Source organism: Apodemus sylvaticus, chromosome 1, assembly GCF_947179515.1.
Source record: "Apodemus sylvaticus chromosome 1, mApoSyl1.1, whole genome shotgun sequence".
Classification (NCBI taxonomy): domain Eukaryota; kingdom Metazoa; phylum Chordata; class Mammalia; order Rodentia; family Muridae; genus Apodemus; species Apodemus sylvaticus.
The window spans coordinates 132,206,343-132,228,811 of record NC_067472.1 but is presented as its reverse complement, the minus strand read 5'-3'; the positions used below and the strand labels follow the sequence as shown (position 1 = coordinate 132,228,811).

The 22,469-nt window shown below is 38.8% G+C and overlaps 1 protein-coding gene across 1 annotated transcript in view; it reads left to right on the top strand.

The window, feature by feature from the left end:
- Agbl1 (AGBL carboxypeptidase 1) overlaps positions 1 to 22,469 on the top strand; it is a 907,135-nt gene that overhangs the window by 11,183 nt on the left and 873,483 nt on the right. Inside the window, exon 5 of the mRNA XM_052186269.1 lies at positions 2,940 to 3,033. Coding sequence (XP_052042229.1) covers positions 2,940 to 3,033 — 94 coding nt within the window. The remainder of the gene's footprint in view (positions 1 to 2,939; positions 3,034 to 22,469) is intronic.

Sequence of the window (22,469 nt, the reverse complement as noted above, 5' to 3'; positions counted from 1 at the left end):
CTTAAATTACTTATCCTTCTGTCTCCACCTCACAACTGCTGAGATTACAGTCATGGGCCACTATACCTGGCTCAGTATCTCAATTTTCACTGTTGCAATCTCTTGATAAAGATGGGATCTACATAAAGAGACAGTTTTCCTCCACAATAATAATATCAATTATTGGCTTTTTGTTCACAATGTCTCCTCTCTCTTACACACACACACACACACACACACACACACACACACACACACACACGAGAGAGAGAGAGAGAGAGAGAGAGAGAGAGAGAGAACTAAGAATATCAAAGAGCATTTGAAAATATGTGAATGAATCTGTACAAATCCATCTCTAGAACAATAAGGAGAAACTGTAACATTTTATGAATGACAACTGTTATCAATGAGTAGCTTAAAAGCATAACAGCCTATTTGCAGTGTGCCAGCTGCACAGGGCTTAACGTATCTTTTGGTTTCCTAAAGGCTTTGCTTTCTTTAATATGTGCATATATAATGATAATGAATGTAGAGCAATATAACATCAGCTTAGCCCTGACAAAGCCAGCAATTTGTCTGTGAGTGTGAGAATGTTACCAGTTGGCTCATATGCTAGCCTACATTTATTACATCAACTAGTTGTTTCATCAAGTCATGGTACCTCTCTGCATTGCATTTACCCATGAAAGGCTGTCGGAGTTCAAGAAGCCTGTGGGATCTGTTTCTTTGGTGAATTGTGATCCACTCTTCACTGTTTCAGCAAGTTTTCTGAACAGCTATTTTCATCTGATTAGTTGGACGTATCCATAATGGGTTTATGATAGCCAATGAGCTTGTTGGCAGTACCACGATGGCCACCTTGGGCAACCATCTGTTAAAGGTGAGCCCAGTGAGGTTTCTTTTTGTATCCACTCTGATTTCAAGTCCAGTCTTCCATGTTAGAATCAGAGGTATTAAGACTGCACTTTCACTAATTCCACTTAATGTGGTAACTCTAATTGAATCGCCTGCCAATTTTTTTTATTCTAGTGTTATTTTCCATGTTAGAAGTAAAGACTATATTAATCCTGCCAATCCATGAGCATGGAAGATTTTTCCATTTTCTGAGGTCTTCTTCAATTTCCTTCTTCAGAGACCTGAAGTTCTTGTCATACAGATCTTTCACTTGTTTGGTTAGAGTCACACCAAGATACTTTATATTGTTTGTGGCTATTGTGAAGGGTGTCAGTTCCCTAATTTGAGGTTTCACCTCACACTAGTCAGAATGGCTAAGATTAAAAACTCAGGAGACAGCAGGTGTTGGCGAGGATGTGGAGAAAGAGGAACACTCCTCCACTGTTGGTGGGATTGCAAGATGATGCAACTACTCTGGAAATCAGTCTGGTGGTTCCTCAGAAAACAGGGCATGACACTTTGGAGGACCCTGTTATACCACTTCTGGGCATATACCCAGAGAATTCCCAGACATGCAATAAGTACACATGCTCCACTATGTTCATAGTAGCCTTATTTATAATAGCCAGAAGCTGGAAAGAACCCAGATGTCCCTCAATGGAAGAATATATACAGAAAATGTGGTATATTTACACAATAGAATACTACTCAGCAATTAAACACAATGAATTAATGAAATTCTTAGGCAAATGGTTAGAACTGAAAAATATTATCCTAAGTGAGGTAACCCAATCACAGAAAACACATGGAATGCAATCACTGATAAGTGGATTTTATCCCAGAAGCTCTGAATAACCAAGATACAATTAACATATCAACTGATTCCCAAGAAGAAGGAAGGAGAGGACCCTGGTCCTGGAAAGGCTTGATGCAGCAATGCAGGAGATTACTGGGACAGAGAAGTGGGAGGGGTTTGATCTGGGAACGGGCAGAGGGAAGAGGGCTTATGGGACTTATAGGGAGGGTAGAACCGGGTAGAACCGGGAAAGGGAACATCATTTAGAATGTGACAAAGAATGTAGAAAATTAAAAAAAAGAAGTAAAGACTAAATTAATATCTGTGAGAGTGGAAAGACTGGTGGGCACAATTGAGCTGTCAAATCCAACCAGTTAATATGGGTGGTGATGGTTTGTATTCTCCTTAACAGGGGAGTAGGTATAGAGGATTCTCCCAAAACATGTACTCCTTGTAACAGACAAGACTTTGTTCTCAGTCTCCACCTGGTAGACAGTACTGTGGATTTACTACCTTCAGTTTGCATTCCTCTTCTGAGGCCTGAACTAAGTCAGTCTAAGACACATTGCATCTTTAAAATGCCCTGTTTCCACTTATTTTCCTGCAATAAATGTGGCCCCAAAATACCAGCCAGTTTTATGTCTTCCTTCCCAGAAGAACAAGGACCATGGAGGAAAGAGAGAAGTTACCTTATCAGAGAATCTTTTTTCTCTCTCTACCTCCTTGTCCCCTCCTATGGTTCTGTAGCCCATGGATTCCTGTCCTTTTCAGGGTCATCTGTGCTCTTCCCAAATTCAACTGAGCTGAGAAGGGTATGGATCATATTGAAAAGTGGCTGGGGTATCCTTGGAGATGGCAATGACATCTGGAGGATTTTATTTATCAAGTGTTCTCTTGACTTTCTAGCATTCAGATCTCTGATCATGTTTTAATACACTCTCCCCAAACTGGGTGAAAAGGGAAACATTCCCAGGCTAGTTTATCTTGGAACACAAGACTCATTCTTCTACTGGTATTCTGATTGCAGTACAGACAACTCACTGTCTCAGTCTTAGGGGAGTTAAGTGTTAAAACTGAAGAGAGGTTAAAACTGAGGGAGAAAGAGCTACCCCACTCACTAGGCTATTAAGAGAGGATTTTAATCTCTTTGTTGTTTCAATTTTTATTGTTGTGCGTTGACCCCCTTAAAATTGTCAATGATTAAATCCAAGTTGTATTGCTACATCTTCTTGTGATGATTGCTACTCACTACTGTGCATTTTGTCTTTAGTAACCACAGGAGCCATGCTGGGAATTAATGGAGCGATGGAACTGCTCTTCAAGGTCATTTCTCCTTACACCCGAAAGCACACCCGGACAATCAGGTACAGAGCACATTCATGGTGCCCTGGGCTCTGTGTGATGGATAAAAGATGAAGGTAGTTGCCCTTTGATCTTCTTGACACTTCCTGTCCAATCTGTTGATGCCTTCTTCCTTATAGATGTATAGTGGCTTTATCCCATGCCAAACTGCATCTCTATCCAACCGCAAGTTTCTCATTTCCTCTCATCCTCATGATAATCCCAAATGAGCATATAGCTCTCAAGCTAAAATGCAGAGAGCTTTATCTAAGGTTACAATGCTGTGGGACGGCAGAGGTGAGGTTTAAATCCTTATCTTTCCGACGTCATGTTTTTGTTGTTGTTGTTGATTTTGGTCTGGTGCTTTCAGATAAATCCTTTTATACCTGCAGTGATAAATGAGCATAACCCTCAAAAGACAGCCCAGGAGTGACACGGTCTCAAAAAAATCAGCCAGTTAAACTCCTCAGATGAGTCCTGAGCCTTCTAATAGTTCATCATGGTTGTGTGCTGGTCTTGTTCCATGGTTTTATGGCTGGAGAATGAAACCCGTCCCATTCTCTCGGCCTCTGCATCCCAGAGTGGAGTGAATCACTAAGTTAAAAAGGGAGATGGTTTCACATAAAGGCTTTAGAGATATTCGGAACCATTAAGATCCATCATTTATGGGAGTGACTCAGCGAGGACCTTGAGAGAATATTAGAAGAAATTCAGCCAATTTCTAAGATATATGGGGTCATTTGGCAAGTAGCATTTCCATGCCCAGCCATGATATTTTCTGCATCCTAGCATCAATCTCAGGCTCGTGTTTCACCTGATTATTTTTCTCCTGGGTCACCACAGTTATGCCACCACCATCCATTCTCACCTACAGCTCTCTACCCCAGCATTTCCTAAAATGAAATACATTGCATAGCAGCCAAAAAAAAAAATGGCCTCATCAGATGAATTGAGAAGTTCTGGGCTAAACTAAGTAAGATAGGTTTCTTTATGCTAAGACTTCAGAGAGCCTTTTGTAAAACTTATACTTATACATACTTGGCCTAAGACAGCTTTGTAGTGTGCTCCATTGTAAGACAGATCTGGCCAGGAAACTCCACTTTTTACATAGCACCTTTTAAAGGGGGCTACAACAGTATGCGTTTCATTTTGGAAATTTCTCCTCTCAAGTGGAAACTTATTGCAAAGTTGTAGTTATCCCAACTCTACCAGGGGGTCCTCATGTAACAGATGAAACATTTCAGAGTCAAAAAACAGGGGTGAGAGCAACTCGTAGTTTTGCTTTACTTTGTCCTTAAATGTCCACTTCGTCAGATGACAAAAATTCTCACCGGGAATCAAAATCAGTTAATGATCCTTTAGCTCATGGTGCTTTCCAGTCTACTGTGGCCCTCTTCTGGGAATACATTCTAGATTGAAAGAAGCTGTGGGTGGCAGTGAGGAACACTGATGGAAAACACAGCTTGTCCTTGATCATCCGTGCCCATTGGGATGTTCAAGACTTGGGTGTGTCACCAATGTTGTCACTGTGCACTGCTTTGGCTTCCTGAGATCTTCAGTCTCAACATGTCTTTTGGCCTGAGCTTGACTAATGCCTGAGCTTTATCCATCCAATTCATAACAGTATTTCTAATATGCTGTCTCTATAGCATGCAGTTGTCTGTTTTTTTCTCATTCATTATGTGAAAATCAATGTAGTGTTCATTGGGCTCTTGCACATTTTGAGTCTCCCTTCTTTGCCATGGGTACCATGCTTTTTTGAATGGTTTCCTAAGAAGTCCTTATCAGTTAACCTTGATTATCAAGGTACTGGGTCCTATTGTTTTCCCATCCTGATGGCTTCAGTTGTCTCTGTTATGAATGCCAAGATTGGGAGAACAAAGCAATACAAATAGCACATGTAGGACAGTAACTAGCAATTAAAGCATCCAAGTTCCCTTCTCAGGGATACCTCTTGTTGCTGTCTGTATTGCTTTCCTTTGCTGCCATAAAATATCAAGTTCAGGTACAAATCTGATCAAGGTGCCACAGAACAATGGGCAAATATCAGAAATGAACAGGGGTGGGACAGAAAAATTGCCAGGAATCCCAGGAGTATTTTCTTAAGCACCATACCCACCATTTCTTCATGTCTGGTCTGCCTTAGAAATATTCTGCCAGACATTGCTCCTTCATAAGCAAAATGCCAAACAAAAAAACCAAATGTTCATGGAGGAGAGGCCTCTTCACAAGCCTTTACAACATAGCTGGCATTGCCATGGTGTTGATTAGGTACCTAGCACCACACTTGGCTCCTAGCATGCGTTCTCTCTTTTGAGCCTCTTTTCTTCTTTGAGGCAGGTGCTATTACTGTGCCTAAATTTACAGGAGAAAAAAAATTGAAATTGAAAGAAGTTAAGTAACCTGCTAGGGATTTAGGTGAAAGAGGCAGGATTTAAGCCTGCCTGATCCCTGAGCCCCAGCATTGAAAACACCATTGGAGTATTTTGCAGTCTATTTCCAGTGTTATATTTCTAAAACCACCACATGTAATACAAAGACAATCACAAGTAGATAAAGTTTGCTTAAATTTCTTTTATCATCTAAACGGTTCATAGCCATGAAACAATTTGCTTAATGATAGGGAATCTTTCTCCTCAACTGAATGGCCATTTCCTCTCAAAGGCTAAATAGCTATTCTCCCTGGCTTTTGAATTCTTTCCCAAAGTTTCTTTGTTTTCTGACCCCTTTCTCTTTACAACTAGATAAGGAATGTAGGCATCCAAATTGGAAGATGCCCCGCAGCAGCTCTAACTGATTCCTTGGTGAGGCTCTATACCTTTCTTAACTCTCTCTGGCATTTCTCAAAGTGTGAATCTCAAGCCTTAACTTATAGACTTGTTGTAGGTCTCAGAAATAATGGCTAGAAAAGACTGAGATTTGACATGCTAGGATATGTCACTCACCAGTAAGAGAAATAGAGCTGGGCAATAGGCTGCCTGCCTACAGCTAGACAGCTCCTGGAATCTCCATTCCCCAAATCTTGACTAAGACCAACCCAAAGAAACTGTGCTTAATTGCATGTACTTACATGCCAGATTTATGTGGCATATAAACCCACATGTGGGTTCTTCCATGGGAAGATATGATAACCTGCCTGTAGGACTGAATATTGTCCTCCAAGGCCTTGCAAACTGTGGGGGAATTATTGCAGGGTGCCTTTTTTTGAGAGCTGGTGCCCAGTGTGGTGCCACTATGACTCCTTCCTCTTGTGAGGATTAAACCTGCTCTACTTCTCCCATGTGCACCTAAAATAGACATGCAGCTGTTCTCCGATCTCCAGCAGTACTCAGGGGAAGATTTATGGCTGTAGCTCCAACCTTAGTAGGGAAAGAAAGGGCCTGTATAGACATATCCCAAGCCTCCAGTGGCCTCATGCCAGCCACCATGCCTTGGAAGGCAGCTGCTCTAGACTTCCTTCATTTGCTAGACGGCCAACATATTGTTATTCTTCACCAATGCGCGGGTCTCTTGGCTTGTGCCTTCTTACTTCCTTTTGCTCCCCACATCTGCCATTTTGGTCTGAACAGTCATGGGCCGACTTAGAAAGCCATTCCCATCCTCTAAGTGGTCTTCCCAGCCTTCAAGGCTCCAAGAATGTGCTTCGGTTTATCTCCCACTCTTCAGTGCTTTATCTCTCCAGCTGTCTCTAAGTGTGGCTTGCTCCAGGAATGGTGCTGCTATTCTATCAGAGGGGAAAACAGCTACTTAATCTCCATGTCGGAGTGTGGGGGAGAGGGAGTCCTTGTCATTAGTGCTGCTCTGGATTCTTTTTCATCCTTCCCTTCAACACACTTTGTTCTTAACTTTGTACACTGTTGCCCCAGGGTCTTCTCTCCCCTCTAAACTTTGCTTATCAAGGTAGAAACTGAGCCATGTTTACCTTGTCTCCCTCTCCCCAACAGGGTCTAGCTCTGTGTATAGTCTATGGTCATTCTCAATTAAATTAAAAAAGAAATGTATTTTAAAAGATTTATATGTAATCATTCTTACTTGTAAGGTACTGGGTGATAATTTGATGCAAGTATATAATATGTAATGGGTAAATTAGGGTGGTTAGTGTTTCCACTGACTAATGTATGAAACACTTCACAAATTTTGCTTCATGTGTTATTTTGAGCAGAGACTAATTATCTGTGTAACACCTCAATGTTAGTATGTATAATGTCATAACATGCACCAAAAGAAATACTTTAAGTAAAAAATATTGGTGATTTCTGAATGTATCGATAAGTACAATGCAGCATCTACCAAGTGAGTCACTTCACGGTGGTTGCCATCTTTGTCCTTGATCCTACCCTGGGTCCCACACAGAGTCCATGTGTAGGTGTCTAAATATACCTGAAAATTCATGTGGCTCCTCTACCAAGAACTGTGTGGAATGAGGGACTAATCTGGAGAGAAGTCAGCCAAGAGAAGAGAAACTGGAACATTGAGGAGAGGGCCCTGATCCTAGAAAGGCTTGATCCAGCATTGTAGGGGAGTACCAGGACAGAGAAAAAGGAGGGAGGTGATTGGAGAATGGGTGGAGAAAAGAGGACTTATGGGACATATGGGGAGGTGGGGACTGGGAAAGGGGAAAGCATTTGGAATGTAAATAAAGAATTTAGAAAAAAAAGGAGAAAGATTTTGATCACTACAGGAAAGGGAAGTGATAGAGCCCTATGTGTTATTTAGAGTTGTTTCAGGATCTGACAGGTTGGCTGAAGGAAAGGCTCTAATGTTGAAGGATTTTTCAGAAGGTAGGAGCAGCACTTGTCTGAAAACTTTGCTTCTCTTTGAAGTAGGTAGCTAGTGTTGGTCTGTTAACAGATTCAGGAGGAGGTTTAGAATCTGTGGGGGTGGTCTAGAAAAATCAGGAGATCAAAATGACCCTAGGTCAGAGAGTTTGGCCCTTTGCTACCAGTTTGTTCATCCACACAGTTTTCCTGGATCAGTCCAAACTTACTAAGTATGACAATTTCCTGAGGCAAAAGTGATCATGTGCAGATTCTTGACTGGTCTTGTGACTTAGAAGAGCTTATGTTGTTCAATGTCTCAACACTCTCTACCTCAAATTTCCCTCTTCTTCCTTTACTTATAGGACTTCAGGTTTTTAATAGTGATGATATCCATTTCCACTGGATGTTCCCATGACATTTCCCACAGCATCTACATCCTCTCTGATCCTGCTGGATCCTTAGAGCATAATATTTAACCAGTGGTTGAAGCTAGATTATCAGATAGGAAAGTATACAGTAGCTCTCAAGATTTTAAACTCTGCTAGCTTGCCATGCCTCACAGAGTACCAATTGCCAAAGCTAATTGCATTTTTTTAAACAGTAGCTACTTCTTCAACCCCATTGTGTTCTCTAATCATTGGACTGCATGTTGGGAAAGAAGATTCAAAATTAACCATGGGCTAAGATTGTCTCTGAAGCTTTCCTAAGAATTGGGAAGTTGAGAATTGTATTCACGATCATACTGGCTCCATCTTTATACAAGAGGTCTTCAATATCATCACACCTTCTATCTCAGACTTTCAGCAGATCTATTATGTTAAGATTTATCTTTTAAGATCAGGGGTCTTTGGGCCATCTTGGCACAATTGTGATAATATGTGCTCTAGAGGTCCTGGGATTAAGTACCTTGGCAACAGAAGGCGGTGTTGTGTTTGGGTCTTAAACAAGCCACATAAGCAAATTCTTCAGTTTAGTGTCCTGTTGGCTGTCCTAGTTGCTCCCTGTACTTAGAATAGTGTTAGTGATCTTCTCCCTTTTGAGCTCTTGTCTGCCAGGGCTCTTTGGCATTTGAGCTTCGCCTGAGTGCAGGATTACTGGGCATTGCTTCATTGGCAGCTATTTATGGCGATTTCATCTTCAGTTTATGAGCTAGAAAAATGTCCTGTGCTTCTTTTTATCCAGAACCAGCGTCTTTCCAGAGTCAAGCCTTGTGAGCTTTCTCTAGCCAGCATACCATCCCATTTTACTTGAGCATAGTAGCTGATAAATGAATGGAAATTCAGCCAAAGCTAATGGTATCCTTGTTATCATGAGCAACGTAGGTGACACGGCTTTGTCACTGAGAGAGTGGGGGGTTCAAGTTACAGGGAACAGAATTTTCTGTTTCTTGAAATAGATATCATAATTCTCCTGGGTGTTCTTTGCTTCTATTCTCATTAAAAAACATTATAACTTTCCATTCAATGTAAGTAGCATCTGAGTTTTTCAGGCATGGGCTCATAATGTGATTCAGAAGCTCTGTGTTTCAGCGTACTTGGACTCAAATATTTTGGAACGGGAACAAAAAAATTCCAACCCAACTTCACAAGTGATGATGTTGGGATGTGCACCATGGGCTCAACTTACTGACAAAGTGATTATGGCCTCTGCAACCTGACTCCAAGCCTGCAGTTGATAGTGGAATGAATAGTTTCCTACACGAATTAAACCCTGGCAATGAGGCATATGGTTGAAATCCCTTTCATCTTCTTAAGAAGCCACTGACCTCGCTCTGTTAGGGATAGTCATAGATATTCAAGTCACAGGATTGAAAGTTGGACGCTTCCAAGGAACTTTCCTTCTCATTCACCTCTTTCATCTAAGGTGAGGTCAGTGAAACCCAGAGAAGCTCATCAAACTCCTGATGAATTTCAAGGCATATTCCATCACTGAAGGATGTCCTACTGAATAATACAAAACAGATGTGCTTTAAGACTTTTATGTGACATTTGGTACATTTGTCTTGGTAGCAGGCAGTGAAGATTTACAAACAACAGAAGATGGATTTTTGTCCTCAAGCGTCTGAATCTGTGCGGAAAAACTATAATGCAGCATGTGAGACAGTGATTCAGTGATCCATACAGAACAGAGCCCATATCCTGGGTCCTGTGTATGCTAGAGGGACTTGGCTTGCTCTATCTGTGTCTTGTAACTAGCTTTCAATTTCCATTGGTATCTGTTAAATGTGTATACTGTTTTATCTCTACATAGTTACTTGTCCCTGTTTCCATCTTGATAGGAGGAAGACTCTTGGCTTGCAAAGTGGATGGGTTTTTCTATCCCCTGAAGATGTTCTTACATGATTTTGTCAGTCAGAACATCTGCTTGAGTCTTCCTTGAAATCAGCAGAGCATCCGTTTGGGGCCTAGAAAGGCTTAGTGTAGTGGCATTGTGAGCTTGAGGCTCTAGGCTTTTCCTTTTCCTCCATCTGAGGAGCTCTCTGATCTTTGGTCACCCAAATGAGGTAGTCTAGATAGCGTGGAAAGGGGTGGCTCTGGAGACTTACGGATGACTGAAGTATGCAGAGATTCTAAGAGCATTCTTTGACTTGTGAACAATGATCGACAAGTAGATGATTTCCACTGTTATGTGGCATTTATTCCCCAGGATGACATGATGAGTCAGAATTGGTTTGATATACTGATAATAGAAACAGGACACACATCCTGGATCCTGTGTATACTAGAGGGACTTGACATGTTCTATATGTTTCTTGTAACTATCCTCCTATTTCCATATGTATCTGCTAAAAGTTATACTGTTCAAACTCTACATAGTTACATGCCCCAGTTTCCATCTTAATAGGAGGCAGCCTCTGCTTGCTATAAGTCTTTGAGCCCAGTGCTATATTCTATATGTAAATTTTTTACATAAGTTTGTATCTTTCTACAGATCACAGATTCTTTACAAAATTACTTGTGAATATAAGGGGAGAGCATTTGGAGAACTGGAGAAAAAGAGAGAGAGAGGGAGGGAGGGAGAGAAGGAGAGAGAGAAAGAGAGAAAGAGAGAGAGAGAGAGGGAGGGAGAGAGGGAGAGAGAGGGAGAGAGGAGAGAGAGAGGAGAGAGAGAGAGAGAGAGAGAGAGAGAGAGAGAGAGAGAGAGAGAGAGAGAGAGAGAGAGAGAGATATCCTCTTAGCAGGAAACACTCTCGTGTCTGCCAGTCTTTGTTCAGAGGGAGCCATGGCCACAGTCTACAGGGAATGATTCCACAGTTACATACCACAGTCATAAAATCATAAAGCAAATTGGAGAAGTTCTCTTCTTGTGAAGTTGAGAGCGTTATGATATGGTATCTTGAAGATAAGTACATTTAACATATAAAAGCCACCTAGTCAGGCGGAAAGGAAAAAGCCCAGAAGAGGGCAATGTGCATAGCTATTGAATGCTAATTGTTTGAAGAGTTCAGGCAGAGGTTTCTGGATGAGGGCAGTTTGGAGGCTTTCTGATTAGTTCAATTACAGTGCTATTTTGTTGTTGGATCTTGGTGTGATCATCAGCTATATTCAACAGAGCTGATAAGAGAAATAGAGAACAATAGATGGCTATTTAAAAGAAGTGAATTATTATAGATTAAGTTTGAATTTCGTTCAGAGAGTACATCACAGGTATTCAGTAAATGCCAGTAAATTTAATGAACGTTGATGCTTCCGTTTACCTGAGGTTCATCCTTTCAACCATTAATTGATTCACTCAATCGTATTTGAAGATTTTATTTTTAGCAGATATGTGTGGGATTTGAGATGAAAAGAAATGGCTCTTGCCCTCAAGGAGCTTGCAGATGATCCATACTACATCAGCATTTTAATGAGGGAGACAAATGCCAAAATGATGGAGAATTCATGAAGGCAGTCTTAGTGTACCCAGAAACTGGCAGAGAAGAATTTCCAAGGAAAGAAGCTTTGGGTATGGAGTATGGAAGGTAGTTTCCAGATGCTAAAGTTATACTAAATAGGCTCTTCTAGGCAGAGGCAGAAGAGAAAGTAAAAAAACAAAAGTGCACACATTTATGTATAGATGTGAAGGGGCACATGTGTGTTCACATACACACACACATACAATTTAATGCATAGTTGTTTATAATGAATGCATGAGTATGAAGCAGGAAGCTCACGTAAGTTGATCTAAAAAACTAGTGTCTTAGTAGAACATAATAAAATGTATAATTCACAAGAAAAGGAGAAAATGGATAAATCATATGACTTCAACTCTTTAGTAATCTATTCATATAATTAGATGAAGACCAATATTGTATAAATCAGAGCAGAAAAGATTTTGAAATATGATAAAATTTATTATTGGTGAGGATTCACTTTTACACTGGTGTGAATGTAGACTAATAACACATTCATGATAACAATTGGCGATGTCTTCCAAGGGTAGAAGAAAGTTCCCATTACTCAACTCACATTTTTCACTTCTCAAAATCTGTCTTAAATAATTACTATGAAAGCTGGATGAAGACTCATGCTTACAAACATCAGTAACAGTGTTATTTATAATCAGAAATGATATAAACAGAAAAATTCAATAACAGAATTCTTGGTGGATGTGATATGTTTATATATTATGGTGTTATGTAGCAAAACACAAAAACAGACTCTCAAAAGAGATTTGTCTTGAAAACTTGCTTTCAATACAAGTATGGAATAGAAAAATGTTAGTTTCAACCTTTATGTAAATATATGAACAAAATGACCTGGGTAAAGACAGGAAAATTAGGGTTAGAATTTCTTTCCACAATAAATAAAAATATAAAGCAATGCATTTAAACATATAAACATCTGGCAGTAATGGGTAGTGAATCCTGAAAAATGAGTTCCTGTATTGCCCCTGATGACTGAATTTCCAAGAGACATTGGTAGGGGTGGACCCAAGTGTAGCCCAAAAGAAGCCTAGAGTTAAGGAGATAGAGGCAAGAAGCCAGTATGAAGCTTGGAGTATCTCAGGTGCCTAGAACTTAAAGGACAGACTACTGGAGCTAAGAGAACTGAGGAGAGAGGACAAGGAGAGAGGGATGAATGTGAGAAAGGGAGGGAGAATATGAGTAAGAAAATGAATGAATCTTCTCCCAGTTCATACTTGATGTAACTGAGTAATAGAATTTGTGCACAAGACCCCTGCAGAAACCTCTAAAATTAGGACTAGTCTCAGTTCATCTAGCATTGTGCTGACTCTGATAGCAGACTTGGGGAGACAAAAACAAAATAACAAAACCCAACCAATATTTCTTATGAATAGATGCAATATTCCCTAACTTAAGTTTAGCATGTTGTTGAAAAGAAAATCAAGAAAAGGCTATTACCATTCCATTGTGGACATCCAGAATGGCTTCATTTCCTACCTGTTGTCATTAGAACAGCGTTCAATCAGGATCTGCACGTGTCTCTGTAATGTACATAGCTAATCTCATAGCAAAGCTGTGAGATCAGTAGACAAAAATAAACCATACCTCTAAATGGTTCAAATACTTCTACTGGGAAGTAAAACAAAATTAAATGCAAATAAGGAAAATGCATTTTCATTAATTGTTTTACTTATCTGTAATACATTATGATCATGACCACCTCCTATCATCCTCTCTCATTTCTTTTCCACTCCAGTTTATCCCTCCTTCCTCTCCTCTTCTCCATCCTTCTTTCTTTGTATTATTTTAAGCAAGCAGCTACCGCTATAGCATGTCCATGAATGTCATGGCCATGTCAGATCCAGAAAATAGCATTTCACAGTACTTCTCCACATTCTGTGGCTCTTACAGTCTTTGTGACTCCATGATGTGCCCCAGGTCTTGTGGAGGGTATTATAGTTATCCTAGTTAGAACTGATGACCCAAAAGTCAGTTATTACCAGAACTTTGACCAGTTATGAGTCACATTAACCATCACCTGGTATAATGAGAGGCTTCTCTCATCAAGGTTGAAAGCAGCATGAATTTATGGGATTACATGTAGATGTTTAGAGTGCAGTTTGATGCCATGACAGTAATATGAAAACATCAGTAATAAATTACCTTCTAGGGCCAGTGACCTCCCCAGGCATAATATTTTATTATTAATTATTTATTATTATTACTGACTTTATTATTATTTTTGATGATATTGGTTAATATGATACTTCATTTCATTTCAGTTTTATTCTTTATTTTTGAGATTGTAATGCAATTACAACAATTTCCCCTTCTCTTTCCTCCCTACAAACCCTTTCATGTACCTTTCTTAGCTCTCATTCAACTTAATGAATGCAACTATTTTTTCACTAATTGCTATTGCATGGATATACATATATATATATATATATGTATATATATATATATGTTGTATATATATATATAAAACAACATATATATATACTTGTACATATAAACATAACCTGATCAGTTCATATAATGTTACTTGGATGGGTATTTTCAGGACTGACCATTTGATACTAGACAACTAATTGGTGTGCTCTTCCCCAGGGAAGATCACCTCTTCTACTCCCATCTTGGCTTAGTTGCCTATAGTTCTTTGTGTAGGGTTGAGGTCTTATGGCAGCAGGTTGGGGGGTCTGTTTTCCCCATCTAGTTTGCCATGTCCACTGGTATCATCCTTGTTCAGCTCGCATTTGGGCAGTCATAATCTTTTGAGTAGATTTATAGTATCAAGCTTATATTCCCTCCTGTGAACATGCCTTAGATGCAGTCAGGAAATGATTGGTTACCAGTCATGTCATGATTACATTTGTGGACACACCCTGTGTGCATATTTGTAGGGTGACATACTGGTTTTATAGCTGTCTAAGGCCACTGATAAATTTTCTCTTTGATCTTTTAGCACCATGTATGAGGGCCCCCAGGGAAGAAGATTGTATCTCAGCCCATCTTAACTTTTCTGTATCCAAAGTCTGTGGGGGTGCTTTTAGCAATAGGGATTCACTAACTTGTTCTGGTCAGCAACCAAGAGCAATGGTGATATTCTCTATTGTTTGTGGAGTGTCTGGGGGGGCAGGTTTCATGTCTCTCAAGGCATAGGAAGCTTTCCTACAGCCAGCACCTGGATTTCTGTTTCAAGGTTATGGCTTCTCAAAGCAGCATTGTCTACTGCTACAGAGTAACTCCATTTGCAATTCTTTCTAAAAAGTATTATTATAATATATATCCAGTTAGCTTATAAAGGAGTAGGTTTCTACATGGCATAGTTATAAATCACAAGTAGGAGTTTTTTTTTTTTTGAGGGGGGAGTTGTTTGGGGGAAGTTGATTTTGGAATAATGCCTTTATTTAGCATAGTTATTTGAGCATTACAGATATTTTTGCATTAAATTTAATTTTTAAAATGTATTCTTCTCTCATACAAAACATCCTGACCACAGTTTCCCCTCCCTCCACTCTCCCCACAACCCCATCTAAGTCCTTACTTAGTATATAACTTCTCCTTTCATATCATTTGAGCCTCACTTTCTCCCAAAAACCTTCCCTGCATATACAATGGCCCCTTTGATATTTTCAGGCCCTTAGAGCCACCCCTCCCAACTAAAGGAAAGACATCTAAATATTCACCTATGAATGAGAATTAATCAATTCTCATTCAATTAATGCAATTAATGGAATTACATTGTGTATATGTACTGCATTTCCATTCATTAACAAATGATGGACAGCTAGCCTTCACACACCTATTGTGAACAGAGCGTGATGAACATTGGTGTGCAGGTATTTTTTGTGGTAGGGTATTCTTTGCATAGATGCCCAGGAGTATTATTTCTGAGTCATACAACACTTGTGCTTTTAGCTTTCTGAGAACCTTCCACATTGATTTCCACAGTGGCTGCAACAGTTTATACCTCCTCCACAGTGAATGAGGCTTTGTTTTTCTTTGCCCACATTCTCACCAGCACTTGTTGTCCTGTTTGGTGGGGTTTCTTTTTATTTGTTTGTTTGTTTGTTTTTGTTTGTTTTTGTTTTCCATTCTAATTCTAGTGAGAAGAAACTTCAGAGAAGTTTTAAATTGCATTTCCAGGATGGCTAATTATATTGAACATTATGAAAATGTTTATTAGACACTTGTATTTATTCTTTTAGGAATACCATCTTCAGAAGTGCGCTGAAATTTTTATAGGAATAGTGATAAATCTGAAGATTGCTTTTGATTTTCAGTTGCATTAAATGATTCAATGTTTAGGGATAAACCTGAGAATAGATGAGAAAGATATATATACTGCAAAGTTCACAACCCCACAGAGACAAAATAAACAGCATCCAAGCAAATAGAACTAACTAGGCTCAGAAGACCTGAGAGTTAAAAATGTCGATTTTCCTTCAGTTGAGCTATAGAGCCAATACAATCCTAGTACGAGTTATCACACTCTTTTTTTTTAAAATTATAAACTAACAAATTGATCAAAAATTTCACTTGGGAATGCAGAGGGTCTAGTATAACCTAGTAAGATTTTGAAACAGAAGTGCAAAGTTGGAAGAGAAAGAGCACTTTATTTCAAGTGTTGTAATAAAACGTCAGTAATCAGGACTGTGGTAGTGATGCCAAAGTTGGCAGTTAAGAGAACAGAACAGGCAGGTCAGAAATCAACCTACACATATTTGGACATTGGATTTTTTTTTTTTGTTCCATAGGTAAATTACATGGAGAAAAAAAACACTGCTTAACAAATGGTGCTTGGAAAATAAGAAATTCATGTGAAGAAGACAAATTTCAGCTTATATTTCATACCTAAAAGGGCTTATCACAAAATTACTACTACTACTACTACTGCTGCTGCTGCTGCTACTACTACTACTACTACTACTACTACTACTACTACTACTACTAGATGTAACTATCTAACTAATATCTATAAGATGTATACAAGAAAAGAGATGTAAGTTTTTGTGATTGTTGGCTAGGTAAAAATTATTTAGCTAAATTAGATTCATCAGTATTGAAAACCCATGAATCTCAAAGGCTTTAGTAAGATCACAGTAGTATATGGCACAGGATGAGAGTTATTTGCCATGAATGTATCATATAAAAATGTCTTATCTTGTCTATACAGTGTTTAAAATTAAAAATAAAATGAAATACTCAACTGAAAATGGACATAAGATTTGAACATATATTACAAAAAGATACACATAAAACATGCATATAAGCATGCTCAGCATATGTTTCATCAGGAAAATACATATTATAGCACAATATGACAACAAATAGAGAACCTTTAAAATTATTATGATTAAAAGATTAGTAAGTGATGACGCCCATGAAACACCTAAATGACCAGCATCCTATAATAACCCTAATGGTGTAGTAGTGGCACACATACTTTAGTGGTAACCAAAAGCTCTCTAATTACACAAAAGACCCACCAAATAAGAGGGAAATTATTCCTAATACAGGAAACCTACCTAACTACTCAGTGCTAGTGAAGTCATAATGGAGGAGAATCTACATCCACTACATTAATAAACCATATTACCCCCTAAAAACAGACTATAAACAGTTGTTTTCATATACCCAGATAAGTGTAGTCTTTACCCCTCATCAAGGAAACTTGTCTTGGAATGAATGGTGATCATTACAGAAAATCACAACCAATCAAAATGCAGAGTTGTGGAGCCCAGTGTCAATGGTACATCTGTAAAACATTACCACAACTCAGGCTCTGGAACATTGTGGAACAGGGTGAAGAAAATTTGTAAGAGGCAGGGGATTTAGGGATTTGTTGCGAGATTGTGTCTCCTAGTCTTATCAGAAGCTACACCTATAACATCTCACCAACATAATGGCACAGGCTTGAGCTGAAGAAAGATGACGCCATAGGGCATGCCAACCCGGAGAAGGGAAAAGCCAATAAGTTCTCAACCCTACACAAAGAACTATTGGCAACAGAAAAAAGCTGGGAGTAGAAACACACTAACTGGTTGCCCAGTGCCAAACAGTCAGCCCTGAAAACAAGCATACAAGTAACACAATACAGACTGAGCAGGTTATATTTATTAACACACACACACACACACACACACACACACACACACACACACACATAAATGCAAGAAAAAAAGTGGCCAAGAATTTGAAGGAGAGGGGAAGAGGTATATGGGTAGGTTTGGAGGGAGAAAAGGAAAGGGAAGAATGTTGTAATTAAATTATAATATCAAAAAATACAAAGAACAGTATTAGAGGAGTTAGCTAAGCTGGAGAAAAACCAGAGCTCTCCTTCTCTGCTAGTGAGAACACAGAAAATGAAACCATTGTGGAAGGTGCTTTATTATAATTAAAGATGATACCTACTATGTGATCTAGGCTTTCCTTTTCTGTAGCTATGCGGTAGAAATGAGGACACATATCCTTATACAGATGTAGCTCCAGTGTTCATAGTAACTCTATAGTGCAAAATAGGAGACAACCCTAACATCTTTACTGGCTGATCCACAGATAAACTTTAATGTTTTCATACAATGAGAGATTGATCAGCAGCAAAATAAAAGAAATTATTGGTATAGACATAACTAAACCTCAAAATAACTGTGCTGAAGTCTGTGTTTATTGCTGTACTTCTTACAACAGCCAGAAAGTGGAACCAGCCTGCTGCTCATCAAAAAGTGAATGGATTGAAAAAGCATAGTATGTGTACTGAAAGGATTTTATGTATTAGAAAAAAACCTGACATCACGACATTTACAGGAAGATGGTTGCAACTGGAAATCATTATGTTAAGTGAAGTAAGACAGACTCAGAAAAATACCATATGTTTTCTCTTATATCAGGAAGCAACATTAAAAATTATATAAGTATATATATAATATATGTATATGTATAAATAAAGTTACATATATTTGGGTGATTTGTATGTGTGTGTATGAGTAGGTCATGGCACTAGCAGAGTTCATGTGAGGAAAGACAGAGATCTAAAGGGGTATAGGAAGAATAAATGTGATAAAAGAGCAGAAAGGGAGACTGGCTGGGGAAAGGAGGGGCTGATGGGGGGAGGAGCTTACGGAAACAACATCATAACCCAAATGTATGAAGACGCCATAGATATGAATGGAAAGCCCGTTAGTTTGTGTGTTAACCTAAAAATCAATAATAAAAATGGCACTGAGAGAGACAATCCAGACAAAAATGTATGCTGTGTGTTTCTATGCTTGCTAAATTTTAGAATAAGCTATGGTGAGAGAAAGCAGATGGGGCTCTGTCTGGAGATGGAGAGTCAGGTCAGCATGAAGGCCGGCTGAAAATCATGACGGAACCTGAGGAGGACATATTTGTGGATTGTCCCTCATGTTACTTTTGGTCAAGGCTTTATGCATTGTCAAATCTTATCAAATTTTACATAAATGTGTCCAAAGAATTGTAAGTCAATTATATCTTAATATATCACATATAAAATCTACATGGAAGACCTGGACAATTCAAAGAAGGATGGCAGCATTTCTGGGTCATGGGATTCTAAGTTATTAACATTTTCTGTAATTATTAGGCATTGCTTTTGTAATTACAAAAATTTAAGCTAAGTGGGAGTTATTGAGTACTATCTATTCTAAAATATATTTTAGTACAATGTCTGGCTTGTCTGGAAACTAACTGCACCACCGTCAATAATTAAGGCATACCTTTTATTCATTCAAAGAGGACTTGAAAAGAAGTTTTGACAGGTAAGCCTAACTTTAGCACTCAATATTAGGGATAAGGAATGGAGGATGGAACACAGAAATGTTTCCTAGGCAGAGAAACAAGCATTAGAATATGTGTAGCAACATTTGGGTGAAGCGAAGAAATGGTTGGTTATTCCCAGCAACACTAGAGATAGGTAGAGACAGAAGATAGGCAGGTATTGCACAGTATATGGTCTTTTCTCGATATAGTGCCATTATTTTCTTCCTTCTCTTCTCTTCTTCCCCTTCTCTTCCTCTCCTTTCCCTAGAAAGCTTTTGTCACTTAAAAAAAATCTATTTTTATTGCATTCTAGGTAAATTCTCTATTTTTGTTTCAATTTAAATAATTCAATTTCTGCTGAATCCTGCCTGCTGTTGGTAACTGCCAAGTTTCATATCTATTACTATGCATTTCATATATTTTCCATTTTTTATGGTCTTAGATTTACAGCCTTGTGTCAACTTGCTCTTGTGTCTTAGACACAAACGTCCTCTAGAATATTCCCCAGAGTGAAAAATCAGATATTTGCTCCTTTTTTCTCATTACATTTGTTGTGCTTCAGATTTATCCTTTGACTATTCAGAAAACTGACTCCTTCTATCTTGGAATTGAAGAGTAGTTTTCTCTCTTCTGTTATCTTTAAAGAGTCATGCATATTAGTTTAAAATCAATCTGGTATTAGTTTATTATCATAAGGCAATCCTACTGGTTGCCACTTAAATATATTATAGCAGGAACTCCAGAGTCAGATTGATGGAATCAAGATAGAAACAGAAATAATTGCTATTTGAGCACTTTACTTTGGGGTCTTGGAGAAGGAGCACAGAGAGGGTTTGCAGTGGTGGCATTGTAGTCATGGCTTTTCTCATGGCTGTGACCTTGCTTGATAAGGAAAGAAGGGTTTGCATCAAATTCTCAGTTTGTCGGCATAGTCCTGAGAGGCAGGAACTTGAGGGAACTTGTCACATTTCTTTTGCAATCTTTGTGCATGACAAGGAACTAACCTGGAGGATCTCTCGAGTGCAGAGTGGGAGGTACTCCAACCTAATTCTTAATTAGGATGGAGCTCACAATTCGGATGTTTCTCACGTTTTCATATGAGTTCTCATTCTTTTGGGGGTAGAGGGATTTTTCAAATGTTCACCAGTCCCTCCATCATATATCTGGCTATCAGAGACTCCTAAATGTTCTGCTTCAGGATGTTGTATGTCTGTTTCTCCGTCCTGCTAACAGTTTTGCAATGTGAATTTTCTTTCATGCAGTTGGGGGAGTGGAATTTACTCGATTTAATAATCTCACTTGATAAGATGGTGGATCAGAATCAGGTGATGTCCTGTAACTGTGCAAGTAGTGGGAGAAGCTGCTGTTCTCCCACACACGCGGCTGTAGTGTGATGGCTTTTCTCTCTGTACGATTTTCAAACAGAAATGATTAAATGGCTAGAATACATTAATAAAACATGTGCAGTGGACAGTTTTACTATAGCATAAGGGCTCTAAAGAGGAAAGAAGCAGCTTCCGTCTTCGGCTTCCGGGAGGTTGAAATAATTTGTCTTTGAAAATGTCCACCCTAATCATAGTAATCATCATCACACAAAATATAATCCCATCTTATGTTGCTTGATTCAGGCCAAATGAGTTCCCCCAAAAGGATTTTCAGAGTTAATATCAAGGTCCCCCCAATTATGGGATGCTGTTACGGGGTTATATAATAGAGTTGCAAGATTAAAATATAAAAGAGAAAGAGATAAAGCAGAAAATAATCAGGCAATAGCAATGGAAGAAGGCAATATTTCTGAAACACAACCAATGGTCGGTCTGTCATTGAAGCAAAGACTCATGAATGGAGGTTCCAGATGGCACAAACCCATGAATCCTGAGCATGTGTGACCCAGTGACATCTATTGGTAGCTGTTGGTATTACGAATCCATTTTGTCATGGTCACAAACTGGTCTTATTTGGATATAAACCTGTCATTTCAAAGCAATTCGAAGAAAGTAGCTCTTAAAAATTCAGTTCGATATTATTTCCTCCCTCTTGTTTGAAGGACTCAAATATTGACTTCTTCAATTTTATTTCTGATTAGGATACATGCTCACTCCAAAGTAGCATTTATTATTATGATTCTTTCTGCTCATAGCAGCTGGTGAAGGCTGAAGTGAGTTCCTTAAACAATTAGTCACTGGGTCAATAATTATCCTTCTTTTAAAAGCATGAATAGAAGAGCATATTCTGGAAGGTAACTGTTAAAAAGACTTTAATTCTCAATGGTGTTTTGTACACATTCTTATCTTGTCATTATTATTATTATTATTATTATTATTCCTTGAAGTTTCAAAGCGAAAACAACTCTAACACAGTTCTAAAATAATTTATTTCTTAGAAAGCGAATTCCAAAATATAAATATATTTCCGACCAAGAAAATTATTAACATATATTTAATTTGTCTGTTGAGAATTTAATAGATGTATATAAGATATTTTGATCATATCTACTCCCTCTGCATTTTCATTCCCTTTAGACTCCTACCCAACATGTCCCTTTTCTTATTTCATGGCCTATTCTTTGTCTTTCCTCTTTGAAATCAAACCACTGTGGCCACTTAGTGCTGTCCAAATGTTACCAAGTCATCTACTGGAGTATGGCAACTTATCAGGGATCACACCCTTGAATTAAACAGACTCTCCCTTACCCAGAAACCTTCAATTGTCAAACCTTCAATAGCTACTTGGAAAGGGTTGAGGAGTGGGGACTTGTGAGCTATCTGCCATCTTTGCTGGACTTTTGACTGTGTTGAACTTCTACAGGTCTTGGGCAGGTAACCACAGCTGTTGGGGGTCCCCTGAGGACAGTGCTGTCCTGTCCAGAGGAAACTGTTTCACAACAGTCCTCCCCAGCTCCTAGTTCTTTCTCCACATCTTCTAGGATGGTCCTCAAACCTTGGGTGAATGTGTGTGTGTGTGTGTGTGTGTGTGTGTGTTTGTGTGTGTGTGTGCATGCACATGCATGGATGTGTATGTGTAAGTGTAA